The 15,994-nt window shown below is 44.6% G+C and overlaps 1 protein-coding gene across 2 annotated transcripts in view; it reads left to right on the top strand.

Moving 5' to 3' along the window:
• Positions 1 to 1,951, top strand: part of FAM114A2 (family with sequence similarity 114 member A2) — a 38,696-nt gene extending 36,745 nt beyond the window's left edge. For both annotated transcript variants that reach the window (XM_059062940.2, XM_067032024.1), the window contains one exon: positions 804 to 1,951. In XM_059062940.2, coding sequence (XP_058918923.1) covers positions 804 to 905 — 102 coding nt within the window. In that variant the 3' untranslated portion in view covers positions 906 to 1,951. The remainder of the gene's footprint in view (positions 1 to 803) is intronic.
• Positions 1,952 to 15,994: the final 14,043 nt, after the last annotated feature.

A 15,994-nucleotide genomic window follows, 5' to 3' on the forward strand; every position in this document is an offset into this window, starting at 1 on the left:
GAGGTCTCTGTGGCTGCAAAATTTGGTATCAAATGTCACACTGAAGTTTAAATAGGGGTTCTTGCCATTGATAAATCAAAAAAAGGTAAACTCACGATATGGATACCCTTTTGCTATTCTGAGTTGGTTGTTCTTGCTTACAGATTTGAAACACTGTTGTCCTTGAAATTATACATTTTTATTTTAATGTAATGAACTCTTATTCTTCTGGAAAGTCAGAACTTGTCAGATATAAATGAAGTCTGGCAAACTCTGAGCATAATGATTCCAAGTTTTTCATATGTCTCTTGTAGTAGACAGAAACCTATCTGTACTTTATCACCTTTAAAAGCAGTATTCCTTGTTTTTGTGAGCACCTGTCACATGTTCACCGATTATGTTGAGTCCATGGAAGAAGAACAATCACAATGGACTAGAAATCCTATTGATGTAGGATTCTTAGCCTTCTGAAATCCTCTTTAAGTAATTGACTAAAATGCTGTGACAGGATCTACCCATTCAGTCAAGGAATAAATAAGCTTTGAATGCCGAATTTGAGCAAGATGCCAAAGAATGGCTATCATTCTAATGGGCAAGCTGGACAAAAATGGTGACATTCTTTTTTGGTGCTGTCATATCATTTTAAGAGCTAGATCATTCTTTCCCCTCTAAGTTTAGTGAAATGGTTAAGTATATATTCTTATTTGCCAGGCTACAGATTCAGTTCGATTGTAAAAATTAATTTGTTTTTTTGTTGTCTTATAATATATTTTAAGTGACTGCAATATTTTCTTTTTCTTATTTTTCAATCCTCATCCTTATAGGCATCAAACAGTGCTTCCTACATTCAGGATGCTTTTCAGCTACTTTTACCTGTGCTGGAGATCTCTCTTATTGAGAACAAGATTGAGTTACCAGAGGCATGAGCTACAGGTCCAGAGGCCTTTGTCAGAACACTGAAGAATGGAGAAGATTCTACCTGAGACTTGTGAGGGCCAAGAAATGCCACTGTCTTCTGGGTACCCCTGGAGAAGTGAGGGAGAAAGGTTATTTTAGTATATAAAAATCCAGGCAGGAGAGCAGGTTTAAGGAAGTTTGTTGCCTTCACTGCTTGGCTGAAGTATTCAGGTCCTCACACTGCTCTTCCCAGTTGTTATAATTAATAAATTATTTGAAAAGAAATTTTATAGAAAGTTAAAAAATAATAGCTCATAAGGTTAAGGGGACACTCAGGCAAAAATATTGGTCTTTCTTCGACAAGATGCAAAACACTAAAAATTTTGCAGTGGCTGTAATTTTGCAGTCCATGGATGTAATTGGTTGTTAAGCAAGAGGAAAAGGAACTCAGTATTCTGGAATTCATGTGCTTGATCTATTAATGCCATTTTCTTTCTCCTCTCTATAATAAAATCTGTGGCTTTAAGAAAACTGAGTTTATATAAACTCTGTAATGATTACCCTTTATTACATGAATTCTTGGAATTGGTTAGAAAGTTTCATCTCCTTTTTAATTCTCAGTAGATACTTAGCATTGAGGAGAAGCTTATAGAATACACTCAGAGCCACATGAATGAACTATAGCAAAGTGCCCTTTGGCTTCAGATTGCTTTCCCACTGCAAGGTGACAAGCTTCAAGTTGTAGTTGACCCCCCTTTACAGGATTCACGACCAATAAGTGCAATTTAGAGAAACAGTTTCATGTTTGAGATATTCTGAGTCTCCAGGATTTTTTTTATGCATACCCTATATGCAGGATAAATTCTGTAATAGCCAACTCCAAAGGAGTGTTGAAGCTCTTTCAGTGAGGGGATTTTGTTGTTTGAATATGGTTGAAGTGGACTGTAGAGTCCCATAGAAACAATGTTCATGTATAACAGGATTAAGACAGTTTATTTTTCCTCATTCTTTTTTGTTTCTTTTAATGTATTCTTTAGCATGTTTATAAATATAACTTTTATCTTTCATATCTTAAGCCTTCTTTTGCTTTCTTCAACAATTTAAAAGACTTATAGGTTATCTTCTTCCTGAAAGCTATTTTGGTATCCACTCTTAAAAAAAAGTTCTCCAACTTTGTGGTTTTTAATGATTCAGGTAACTTTTGTGAGCTCTGCCCCTTATCTTTAAAACCTTTAAATAAAATATAATAATTGTGTCATTTGATCCTTTTATTTACTTTTGCAAATGTGAGCCCTGGTATCTTCTCAGACCACAGAAATAGCAAAGCAAACCTATAAGAGGTTGATATCAAGACTTTCTATGTGATCACCTTATTTGAGGTAGGGGGCAGTTTGTTAGCAAGGAGGAAAATAAGTAGATTTGGACTAAAAAGATACACCAACATCACTAAAATGTTAGTCTGCTTATATTTTGTTCTAACATGATGAGAAAAGTATTTGAATATTTCTTTTTATAGTAATATTTAACCCTTCCCAAAGTGAGTAATTCTGTAATTTCAGAAAAACAGTTGTGTTGTGGTAAGTAAAGCTGGTGTCCCCAGCCCTGATTTGTGACTCAGGCCCAGTTGCTGTGTCTGAACCTGGATCCCTGAGGGTGGTATTTCTTGAGCAAGGTTTAGAAACTGGCCACACTACCTACTACCTGTTCAGATTCTCATATAAGGGTAGTTTGCAGTTTTTACTCTTTGATCTGGAAACACATCTAAGGTTTTTCTTTTAAGAAGAGGGGTATAGGTGGGGGATAAAACAGTGACTTTTTTTTTTTTTTTTTTTGCGTTATGCGGGCCTCTCACTGTTGTGGCCTCTCCCGTTGCAGAGCAGAAGCTCCGGACCCGCAGGCATAGCGGCCATGGCTCACGGGCCCAGCCGCTGCGCGGTATGTGGGACCTTCCCGGACCGGGGCACGAACCTGTGTCCCCTGCATCGGCAGGCAGACTCTCAACCACTGCACCACCAGAGAAGCCCAGAACAGTGACTTTTTATGCCTGTCCAGATTGCAGCCCTCAGTTTCACCTGTTTTAGATTAGACCTTACAAAAGGCCATTGTGAGTCACTGCCTCTTCTTTCTCTCTCATCCCTCTCATCAGCTTTGCCCACCCACTCACGTGTGTTTTAGTGGATTTAGGAGACCACCAATGAAATGTTGAAAGGACCAATGAATTCTGAGTAACAGTTGCCTACCTTTCACCTAGAATACAATGAAAAAGAATGAAAGTTCCTTGATTCAGTAGAGTTAGGGAAATAAGAGCATAAACATTCATTGATACGTGGAATAGGTAGATTCAGGGGACTCATTGGAACCTGTTGGATTATGGTGATGGTTTTTGGATAGTGCATGCTTCATTATTCCATTTGGGGTGAGTACATGATGTAGTTTCTTGATGATACCTACTCTTTTGGTGCTACTTCCTTTAAATTTTTTGGTACCTAAGATTTACTGCTGTGTCATAGTATGTGCTACCTCCGCTTCCCAATTCACACCTTGATAGGTTAAATGTTCAATTACTGAATTAAATGTTTGCCTTCCTACTATTGGGATCTTTAAAGGCTGTGATTAAAAGAGACTTTATTGGACGCGGGTTCGTGCTCTGGTCCGGGAAGATCCCACATGCCGCGGAGCCTGCGCGTCCGGAGCCTGTGCTCCGCAACGGGAGAGGCCACAACAGTGAGAGGCCCGCGTACCGCAAAAAAAAAAAAAAAAAAAAAAAGAGAGAGAGACTTTATTAATTTGATCTAAAAGAAATAGAAATTTCTGTGAAGTAATTCTTGTTCTTTTTTCCTTTATACAGTACCTTGGAAACATGTTAAGGACAAGCTATTTTTTTCTTACTTGATTTTGATAGGTTGTTCTTTTTTTTTAAGGTATAGATGCCTAGATTGACAGGTCTCTGAAATGTGAATTTGTAATTCATATCGGTGGCATTACCACAAATCTGAAATCAGGGCTGATGTGCAAATGTAAATTTTCCAGTCCTACAATCAGGAAACAAGATTTTTGGGTTCCTCTGCTTGAATGAGGACCCTCTCTTTTGAATTTGTTTTTATATAAAGACCTATTTCAGGGAGAGATGTTTTATAAGTAGTTGCTATTGATGTCATCAGTTGAGAAATAGACATTTTTCTATACTTTTAGATGTTTTCTGAATTTAAAGGCGAGTATACTCTTCAGGTTGGAAAAACTCAGATAAAATTGTACCCACAGTGGGCTCTCAGTAAGCATGATGTTTCTTCATAAGTGTCAAAGGTTGAAATCGCTTATTGTGTCTTTACAATGTGACGCTCATTTTCATAAATGATTTAGAATGAAGCATTTGAGAAATGAGGAAGTTCTAAAAATACCAAACCTCTTAATTAATGTGTCATCAAGTTCTCTGGCTAATACATGAGGAGAGTTTTGAAAACTTGCCCATTAGTGTCTCTTTTTAACCACAACCTGTTCCTCACGCACTAACCAGACACTCGTTCCTCCGTTTTACTTGTGACCCTTGTTATTACATCCTTGTCATTACGTCATCTGGCCAAATCCCAAAGTCCCTTCATGTCTATCACTTCCCCAATCAACTCTTCAGGGAAATTTTTTTATAAATCAGAATATTGTCTGAGCTAACATGTCCTTTAGGCTAAAGGTAAAGGAAGGCTGCAGTGACTGATCACTTCACCCTCACACATGAATGTTGAATTTTCTAGACATCTAAGTTTCTGACTGGCCTACTCTTGTAAGGGGCAGATACAGAGACTACATATAGAATTGAATCATCATCTGTGTCTTCTTGTCAGGCCCAAATTTGTTTCCATCTGTGCACACGGGCCATTGCTACGCTCTTAAGCTAGTTCTAAAGAGGAAGTCATTTTCCCCATCACAACTGTGCATGCACCAGTATGCTTAATTTTTTAAAACATGTTTTTAAAGTTGGAATGGGAGTAGTTTGTCACAGAGTTTCTACCAGCCAGTCTTGGTTGGATAACTGGTGCACTGACTCAGCAATTTCAGCCAAACCTGTTTAAGCCTGAATTGTCTACATAGTAATTGTAGCTGTTTATGTCTGAACTGAAGGCCTTCTCTTAAGTGTTTAGTACAACCTGATCTTCCTTTACTTCTTCCAGGCATATCGTTGAGAGTAATGAGAACTGCATGTTTAGCATGTATGTCAAAGCAAAAGTTTCAAAGTAAGAATTGAATATTCTTAGGCATTTAGTGCATTCAGTAAATCAGCAAATATTAAGTACCTTTTTTCTGTATTTGTCTTGCTCACCATTGAGTTCCCAGCTTTTGGCACTGGGTCTGGCACATGGCAGGAAGTATTTGTTGTCTGACTGAAAGAAAGAAGGAAGAAAAAGGAGGGGAGTGGGAAGAAAAGAGAAAAGTAAAAGAGGAAAGGTTGCTTAGTGCTTTGCTGCTAGTAGAGGATATGGAGCTGGAAGGGATTTCGAGCATGTAAGGTGAAAATCCCTCATTTCACAGCTGGGGACATTGAGGCCTCATAGGAAAAAGTGACCCCCAAAGTCACATGGCTGATAGCAAGCTCAGCGGAGACCTGAATCTGGGTCTTTGAATCCCGGCCTAGTCTCTCCATTACACCAGAGCCTCCCTGGGGTTCTGCACACATTTACTGAGAGGTTATCCCAGACACTGGGTTAAGGGCTGGGGGAACAGACTGCAGAATGTGTGGCCTCTGTCCTGTAGGAGCTCACGTGGGTGCCACTGTCTGAGCAATCTCTGCATGGTAGCTGCAAAGCCCTCCGAGAAAGGACGTGAGGCAGCTGCTCTCTTTTAATGGATTGTGGCTGGGCTGGATGGACTCGTCCCAAATCTGATTGTGATTGTTGGGCAGGTCACATGGCAAATGTTTGCAGATGCATCCTCAAAACCCTCAAACTGCTACTTCTGTTTTGATGCGTTGTGTCTTGAGAGGCCAATTTCTGCTGTGTATAGAACTATAGAATGATCTGTTGTTCATCAGCTACCAATAGTTACAAGAGGACACTAACACATGTGGAGCCCATTGACTACCAGGCACCATGGAAGACACATAACTTTGTAAATCCTCATAACTGCTCTGCCAGGCAGGGCACTGCCACCCCCAGTTCATGGGCCTGCAGGATGGTGTAGAAGTGAGAAACAAAGACAGACTCAAAATTGAATCTCACTTCCCTCATTTTCCAGACCTGTGATCATGAGCAAGTGACTTAATCCCTTAAATTGTAGTTTGGTAATCTGTAAAATTGATCTCATAATAGCACTCGTATATTATAAAGTCATTGATAGGATTAAGTAAAATAATCTGTGTAAAGTGCTTAGAATAGTGCCTGCCACATAGCAATGGGAACTAATGCTTAGTAAATACTATGTGCCAGGTGCTGTTCTGAACATTTTGTGCGTATTCATTTAATCCTCACGAGATAGGAACTATTAGTCTGCCTATCTACAGATGGAAAAACTGAGGCACAGGAAGGTCACAAATAACTTTCCCGAGGTCACATACCCAACAAGTGGTAGAGTCAGGATTCAAACCCAGGCAGCTTGGTACCAGACTTCCTGTTTTTAACCGTTACATTACACTGCCACCACAGGTTGTTGATAAAGAAACCTTAACTGTCAGCTGTTTTATTATGATTATGAAACAGATTCAGAGTTAAGTAACTCGCATGAGACTTCACCACTGTAAAAGGCAGAGCCCCTGCAGTGTGAGCTCATGTTGTCTGGCTCCCAAACTCACGTTTGTTCTATTTGATTTCTTTTAGGAGAAAGGCTTGAAGGCGCCTGTCTAGTGATAAGTGTCTGTAGGGGAGCATCTGGGCAGATTATCCAGAGCTACTAGGAGTTGGCATAGAAAGGATGGTGTGGTGACAAGTCATGTTTGCAGCAGGAGGAACAAAGATCTTGGTGAATCTGCATCAATTAGTGATCAAAGAGGAAAGAGGAGTATATGAATGTTCACAGCAGCTTTATTTGTAACATCTCCAAACTGGAAACTATGCAGGTGTCCTTCAGTGGGTGAATGCATCCACACCATGGGTTACTACTTAGCAATTAAAAGGAACAAACTATTGATACATGTAAGAACTTGGATGAATCTCAAAGGAATTATGCTGAGTGAAAAAATCCAATCCCCCAGAACTGCATAAGATATATAATTCCATTTATATAACATGGAAATGACAAAATTACAGAAATGGAGAACAGATGAATAGTTGCCAGGGGTTAGGAATGGGGATGGGGGAGGAGGTAGGTAGGTAGATTTGGGGTTTTTTTTAAGCTTTTATTATTATTTTAAAATTACTTTTGGCTGTATTGGGTCTTCTTTGCTGCACGCGGGCTTTCTCTAGTTGTGGCAAGCCGGGGCTACTCTTCGTTGCAGTGTGCAGGCTTCTCATTGCAGTGGCTTCTCTTGTGGAGCACAGACTAGGCACGTGGGCTTCAGTAGTTGTGGCACATGGACTCAGTAGTTGGGGCACGTAGGCCCTAGAGTGCATGGGCCTCAGTAGTTGCGGCACGTGAGCTCAGTAGTTGCAACGTGTAGGCTCTAGGGTGCATGGGCTTTCAGTAGTTGTGGTGCATGGGCTCAGCAGTTGTGGCTTGAGGGCTCTAGGGCACAGGTTCAGTAGTTGTGGCACATGGGCTTAGTTGCTCCACGGCATGTGGGATCTTCCCGGAACAGGGATCCAACCCATGTCCCCTGCATTGGCAGGCGTATTCTTAACCACTGCTCCACCAGGGAAGTCTGGTAGGTGTGGTTTTAAAAGAACAACACATCGTCCTTGTGGTGATAGAGTAACTTGACTGTGCTAGTGGCCACAAAGACCTACTCGTGATAAAGTGTATAGAACTAAATGCGCACACACACACACACAATGAGTACAAGGAAAACTGAGGACTCTGAATGACAGGTGGATTGTATCAATGTCAATATCCTTGCTGTGAAATTTTATTTTAGTTTTGTAAGATGTTACCATTGGGGGAAATTGGGTAAAGGGAACCAGAATCTCTGTTTCTTATAATTGCATGTGAATCTATAATTATCTCAATACTTATTTAAATTTTTTTAAAAAAAAGGAAGGAGGAGGCCTTTGGGCCAAGGGAGCCAAAGAGTCAAGAAATGTTGCCCACTTCCTGGGTTTAACGAAGGCCTAGGGGGCCTCTCTTTCAGGTGACCATGCCTGTCACAGGTGTTCGGAAGCAGGAATGGTGGCAAGTACAGCTCCGTCTGGCTCCTCTTCATAAGCAGGTACTTGGGGAGCAGGTTCCAAAGTGGAAGGGGTTTGAGAAGTTTTCCTGGGTGATTCTAATCCATTGTTGTTCACTGAAATCCACCAAATCAATGGAAAAGATGTTTATGGAATTCTGTTTCCAGCATCATTAAAGCCAAATTCTGCATCAAACAGGTGAAAGAAGCATTATAAATTAAATTAAAGCCGTTTATAAATAAAGGTTTTGACAGGACCTACCGAGGACAACTGGGTTCTAATGCTGGTTTAGTCTCTAACTCACAGGATTTATACAGAGACACTTTCAATGCATTAATCTTGCTAATGATAATAGCTAATGTTAACTGAGTGGTTACTATGTGCCAGGCCAGTGTGCCGAAGACTTTTTAAGTACATCATCCCATTTATTTTCACAACAGCCTAACAAAGCTGGAACTGTTCCGATGGCCTGCAGAGGTTAAGACATTAGCCTGAGGTCACACGGTGTGTGGCAGGAGAGCAGCCTCACCACCACCCTCTGCCTGCCTTCATAGCCACTGCACTGACTGCTGCTTGGTTCTCAGCTGTGGAAAGAGGGGATTGGACCATTGGGTCTGGATTCTCCATGGCTCCAGTGGATGCTGAGCCAATTAGCTAATTCTGACCTGAATTTATCAGGGGGCAGTAAAGACATAATTTAAGAAGTGCCAATCTTGCCCTACAGGGAAGAAGATAAGCCTGGGCAGGTTGAGGGACCGAGAGGGTAACAGAAGGATTTTTCACCCTTCAAAGGGATGAGACTTACTTAGGACTTCCTGTTATATACCAGTTGAATGTGAAAAATAAGCCCTTTCCCTCCAATAGACTTAGGGTCTCTAAAGAGTCCTAATGGTTGAATGCATATTATAGCCTGTCTCCTTTGATTACCTAAAGGACAGGCAAAGGGAAGATAAAATATCTGTGTGCTTGCTGGCTCATTCAAGTTCCATTACACCCTCCCAGAAAAGCAACTGCTGCTGTTAATACACTGTAGGAAGGGAATCAGGACAGCGTGCCTGTCTGCCAAGGTGAAAAAGAGATACCAAGATCCAAGGGGAGAGGAGAGACAATACACAGTAGCGCAAACAAGCTGAGGGGTTTTCTTCTGCATCTTGAAGTTCCTTGGGGTTTAAGGAGACCACCTTTGGGTGGGTTTTGGTTCTCCTATATCTTCGGGGTTGGCGTGGCTTTAAAAGGGGGCCACTCAAATGGAATTGGGGTGAGAGAACACCGCTACGTAGAGTGAGCAGACCCATCAGCTGTCAGTGGCCATTTAAAATCCGCTTCGGCTTGCAATCCTTACCCTGCTCACTTCCCCTGCGGAGGCAGAATGGCAAGATGCTTAAGAGCAAGGGTGAGCTCTGGAACCAGCCAGCCAGCAAATGTGCTCCCTGTGGGTTTTTTCTGGGGCCCACTCAGCTTCCCCAGGAGAGAGAAGAATCTCATACAGCCAGATGAGATCAGGCCGGACTATCTCAGCTGATGAAGATTATTTTGAGGCATGAAGGCTTTCCTAATCCTCCCACAGCCCCCAGGTGGGCTCTGCCTTCTCCGTCCAGGTGAAGACGCTGCCCCTGGTGTGAATCGTGATGGCCTTGATTGTGGTTGGAGGGTATCAGGGGCTACTGCTCTGGAGGGGCTCCCCACCAGTGCTGTCACCTGACTGCCTGCAGCGCAGTGGTTAGACTACAGGCTCTGGGCTCAAATTGACCTGGGTTCAAATTTTGTCTAAGCTACTTCCAGCTATGTTTCCTTAGGCGTCATAAACTAACCACAACTTCCTTGCCTGTGAAATGAAATAAAATGAGCACATTCCTTATGTTTAGATTTGCCCAGGGTAACTTAATTTGTGGGCTCCGGTGCAAAATGAAAATGCAGGGTTCCTTGTTCAAAAAGCAAGAATAGAGCTTTTTACCTTCTTCCGTGGTTCCTCTGTTTGCCTGCCATGGAGTTTTTTATTTGCTATTGAATGTTGTGCTCTCTCAGGCACAAGGATACTTGGCAGGCTAGCGCAGACCCTCACAGGAGCCCTGGGCGGGAGCCCGGGACCCGACCCCGAGACAGTGAGCTGGGCCATGTGTCGGCCGAGGCTCCAAGCCCCCAGCACATGTTCCACTGTCTATCTAACTTTGCTAACAAGAGCTAAATTCAAATATAAAATTATTAAGCATTTCACGATGGTAACCCCAGAGCATTAAACCTCCAAGCATAGGCCCTCGTGAGTGTAGGCCTTGTGTGATTGTACTGGTCACAAACCCATAAAGCTGGCCCTGTATGTGCTTTAGCCTGGTCTCTGGTCTTTAGTAAGGCCTCAGTAAGTGGTCAGGAGAGAGAGCCCAGCTTTACCCACAGCTCACCTTAGGAATCCCTGAACTTAAGCCCTCACTTGAGCTTTGCATTTCCTCGTTCATGGGAGAGTCAGGGAAGGTGTTATTACCACCTTTGTACAAATGGGGAAACTGAGGCCCAGAGAAAGGATAGGACTTGGCCATGTTCACCATGCAGGTAGTAACAGAATCAGAAGTGAACGGTGATCTCCAAATTGTCAGTCAGTGTTGAGCCTCTCAGGTTCACCTCCCCCTCTGGCCTCGTTACCTGGGATTGTGTGTGGCAACAGCTCATGCAGCTTCCATCAGGAGCACAACCCCTGTCCCAGCCCCTACTAGCTTTCCGAACAAACCGTAGCTCAATGCCAGCCCATTCCAGAAAGACTTCCCTGCCAAGGACCTAACCATGGTATGTTTCTTTTTCCTATGCACTTTCATCCCAAATTCAGTTATATGTAGTTTTATTTCCTGTGCTTTTTATATTACCAAACATGAGCACATTTGTGGCTTATTAAATATTTTTAACCTTATTTAGAATAGCTTCATAATATTCTATTTTAGGGAAACTCCATAATTTATTTGACAAATCCCCTATTGTTAGACACTCAGATTGTTTCAAATTATTTTTCAGTTACTGAGGGGATGTACAAGTTCTAAATTGGGGATAATCACCGTACTGGTTCATGGTTCGTTGTGCTGATTAAATAAATTAATATAGGAATAGCATTTAGGAAATGAAACAAATAAGTATATGTGTTAGCTAAGGTTATTCTGTTAGGTCTATTATTTTGATAATACTGTAGTTGCTACCATTTTATACATATCTTTAAACACATAAGTGACTATTTCCTGGGTCAGAGGGGAGAGATTTTGAAGGCTGGCATAAAATATGTCTACAATTTATGGAGGGTGTGCCTTGCCACTGACAAGGGAGATCAAGGGGGGCAAGAGGTGGGGTGGGATTGAGCCCCAGGCTTTGTCTGGAAACATCTGTCATGATCTGACTGTGATGCCTTAGGATGTTTGGACGAGTTTGTTCACCTCAGGGCTGAAAAGAGGAAGCGTGGAAAGCATGAAGACTTTTGAGAAGCTCCAGGAAGTATCTGTTAGCCCTGCCCAGAGACCAGTTTGCCCTCTAGCTCCAGATTGGTAAGTGGATATTTCCCCTGTTCTCTTGGCTCCTGCTATGACTAGTGAATTTGGGCCTTGGATACAAAGGCGTTGAGATAAAATTGGTTGGGACCATTGAGTCTTAGATAGCCAAAGATCTGCAATATTAGGCTGTCACTTCAGGTCAGCACTGGGTAGAGGAGCAGGGAATTAACTGCTGCCTTTGTGGTCAGCCTGCCCTCATGCACCTCCTCTGCCTGCTGTCTTCCATCATGGAGCTGTGACTTTGTAACTTAAAAATAATTTGTCTTTAGGATGTCCCTTATGCAACACAAATAACCAGGGGAGTTATGTATTTCATAGAAGGATAGAATCATAGAATTTCAGAGGTGAAAGGGAGCAAATTCCATCTGGTATTCTTCTAGAGCAGGAATTCTCAAACATTCAGTTGTCAGAATCCTACCTCAGAATTACCTGGGAGCTTGTTAAAAAGGTAGATTCCTGGGCCCATACTCAGAATCTGATTCAGTGGTTGTTGAGTGGGTCCCAGGAATTCACCCCCAGATAATTCATGCTGATACAGGTGGGCTACACTTTGAGGAACTCTATTCTATAATATCCCTAGCAGGTTGGTTGCCTCTATTGTTGGGGAGCTCACCACCTCAGAAGACAGACTATTCCATTTTAGAACAGTTCTGACCATAGAAAGTTCTGTCTTATGTGGAGCTGGAATATGCCTCTCTGTAAATTCTACCCACTGGTCCTAATTCTATCCATTAGGGCCATGCAGAGAAACTCCAATTCCTCCAGCCTTCTATGGGCAGGGAGACTTGAGAAATATGTACCCATAAGAGTTTGTGAGTCAAAGGTGCATGGAAAGGGAGCCCCTAGGTCTCTAAGCTGGCTGGGCTTTGAGAAACTCATTTCCCCTTCTCACTGGGGTGGATGTCTCCTTCCAAACCCAGGTGGAGGTGTCCCCAAATCAGAGGGCAGACTCCCTGGGGAGGAGGAAAGGAGACCCTGGGCAGCTCAAGGGGCTGCGAAAATCAGTTCCTGTGATCATGGGATGGTGAAGGTGGGGCGCATGCCTGACCAGGTGCGCTCGTGGGGAGTTCCACGACCTGGGTTCCAGCCCAGCTCTGCCTCTAAGCCCCCAACAGATTCTCAGCAAGTCCCTGCCCCCTTGGGCCTCAGTTTTCACATCTACACAACCATCCTTTCCAGTCCTCTGCAGCCTGAAACCCCATCTTTAAAGCCCGGTGCTCTCTGATCTGGCCTTGTCTTTGCTACTCTGGCAAGGTGTCTGGTGAGGGTGGCAGGAGGGGAGGTGTCAGTGTTCTCAAGAGAGAATCTCGAGACCAAGTCTGAGAAGGGACACAGTCGCCATCCAGCAGAGTGGCTCTCGTGGGTGCAGGGTGGGGATGAGTCATGAAAAATGGAGAGGTAGACCTTAGTGGCCATTGTCTCTGGAGCCTGTGCTCCCAGGGCTGGAGGCCCCCTCCCTGTGGGGCTCTGTCTGAGGAGGGGAGCCCTCCAGGCTTCTGGGCTGCTGGAGGCTGGCTCAGGGAGAGAGAAAATAGGAAAACAAGGAGGGTCAAAGAGTCCTTATTCTACACCCCACCCTACCTCCCCGCCTGACCCACCTCCTTCTTTTGTTGGGAGATATCTGAGGTTTTAGGCAAAGAGAACTCTGTGGGAGCACTGACTCTCCGTGGGTTCTTGGGAAGTTCCCCTCACCTCCCTGGGCCTCTGTTTCCTCATCTGTCCAATGGGCTAGCAGTGCTGACCTCATAGGGCTGCCCATCATAGAAGACGACATCCATAAACCCCTCTGTAAACTGGTACATGCCAGGAAGATGCCAGCTGCTGTCAGTCTATTTTGTTCTCAGCTTGGTGTGCACAAAAGCAAGAAATCTCACTTAAGATGGATTTTGTCCTGCTCACCTGGGATTTTTTTCTCTGTATCCTGGGCATGACCTTCTGGGGAGCTGGTGGGAGAAGGGGCCACCTCAGCAGGAAACTCTCCGCAGAGTTGCCGAGGTCTGACTAAGATTTAGAGAAAAACAATGGCTATCAAGAAATCTGGAGCCCCAGAGCAACAACTCTGGGGTGAGAGGCCATGACAGCCATGAGCAGAAATGGCCACTGGGGAAAATGTACGTGTAGGTTGTTAAAGTGTGGATGGCCGAGCTCGGGCATGCTACGTGCACACATATCATCCGTGGACACTCACTTGTCCTTACATACACCAGGTGCCTAGCATCCCTTCCCAGAGCCCACACAGACCCAAAGGCTGACCCCAAAGGGTCCCCCAAAGGCAGAGGCTGCAGGTCATTCCTGGGGAGGCACTTAACTAGGGCCACCAGTCAACGCTGATGGGGGAGCTGGGCTGTTTCCCTCAACTGTCATGTTCTACTTGGTTGGGGAAGAACCCCTGGACCGGGAGGGAGAAATCTGAGATTCTAGTGCTCCCATGGCACCAATTTCCTTACATGTTTTTAGAGATGCCACTTACCTTCTCTGGATCTCAGTTAACTTCTCTGTGAAATGGGTCCACAATCCCTTCCCCACCCACTTCTGAAAATGGCAGTAGGGCTCAAATGGAATATTCAATATGAAAGTGCTTCGAGAAAGCTGAAAAATCTACGCACATGCAAGGAGGAGGGGAAGGGGAGAGGTTGGCAAGGGAGGAACAGACCCTGATGATTTCAGGTCACACTGTCAAGCCAGCCTCTCACCTGAGCACGTTTTCTCTTCACCACCCCCTCCAGGGTTTGGCAGAGATGATGACAAGGAGAAGGAACAGCAGGAAGAGAAGGGGAGGCTGAAGCGTGCACCCTGTGGGGGGCGGCAGAAGGCTGAGCAGGTGGTGAGGCTCCTGTGCCCCCTCTGTGTCAGAACAGTCAGGAAATGAGACTCGCCGGGGTCACAGCTCATGTGGAGACTCTCTGGGGTGACCGTGCTGTCCCGGTTTGAGCTGCTCCTGGCAGGCAGATATCCTGGGATGAGGGGGGCTGGTTCTGCTCAGGCATAGAGGACCCAGGAAGGAAGCTGTTGGCCAACTGGAGAGTGACTTCAGCACTTGGTGAATGGACCAATCAGTGTTACATGGCTGTAAACATGGATTCAAAGACCTCATACAAATTACCGAGTAGGGCTGAGAGGCTGGGGAAAAGGGGCTGTGGGCTTCATAGGGCATGCTTAGAGGACGCTGTCGCTGTGCCTAGACTGAGAGACTCTGCTCCTGATTCCTCTCCAGCCTCGCCTTAGCTGCTCAGGGGAATGGTTCCAGCTCCATCTAAGGGTCATTTGTCTAAGTCCCGTGTCCAAGAAACAGCATTCCCAAATAACATTCCCCTTCTCCTCTGGCAATTTACCTTCCGAACAAATTTCTCTTTGAAGCCTGTGTAGAAGCAGATTAATGGATGCAGCTGCCTTCTGCCTTGGGCAGCTCTTGGAAAAGTTTTAAAGTAGGAACAGTTTCATGCTGCCCCATCATTTTTCTCTGGTTGCTTCTTCCTCCTCTTTCCTCTCCGTGAAGGCTCTCGGTGCTGGGGTGGTGGTGGTGGTAGGGGTGGGAGTGGAGGTTCTCCTTCCTTACACCTTTATCATACTCTCTGGAAAGAATCTGATAGCAGCCATTCATAGTTTAAGGTCAGAGACTTTGAGAAGCTAGTGTCAGAATTTGGACTAAAATCTATATCTCTCTGTTGTGTGTACTCTCCCCTGGTCTTTACTGCCCCAGGATGTCTTTTTTCCCTACTATACATACCACGGGCATAGTACTCAGAGCTGTTCTCAATTATTTTTATTTTTTTGCGGTACGCGGGCCTCTCACTGTTGTGGCCTCTGCTGTTGCGGAGCACAGGCTCCGGACGCGCAGGCTCAGCGGCCATGGCTCACGGGCCCAGCCGCTCCGCGGCATGTGGGATCTTCCCGGACCGGGGCACGAACCCGTGTCCCCTGCATCGGCAGGCGGATTCTCAACCACTGCGCCACCAGGGAAGCCCCAGTTCCCAATTATGTAATGTCATCCTCCAAACAACACAGTAGGTCTATAGTATCATTCTAAATTACAGATGAGAAAACAGGTTTAAGGAGCTCAAGAGACTTGCCCAAAGTTAACACAGCTGTGGGGTGGGTGGGTGTGAGGAGGAGAGCTTCACATATGAAGCTCTGTGTTTGACCATATTGCCTATCCACACATGAAACATGAAAGCCCGACCCCATCCACTTAAAGGTCCACTGTCTCTCCCTCAGGATCTCCCCAGTCCCATCAACCTAGCACAAATGAGCTACAATTAGGTCACGGCATCTTGGAATGCACTTGGCTGGACCAGAATCCTGTGGCATAGGCAGGGAAGAGGGGAAGGTAGAGGGATCCTTGCTGGCCCCAGG

The sequence above is a fragment of the Kogia breviceps genome, chromosome 4 (assembly GCF_026419965.1).
Source record: "Kogia breviceps isolate mKogBre1 chromosome 4, mKogBre1 haplotype 1, whole genome shotgun sequence".
Lineage (NCBI taxonomy): Eukaryota > Metazoa > Chordata > Mammalia > Artiodactyla > Physeteridae > Kogia > Kogia breviceps.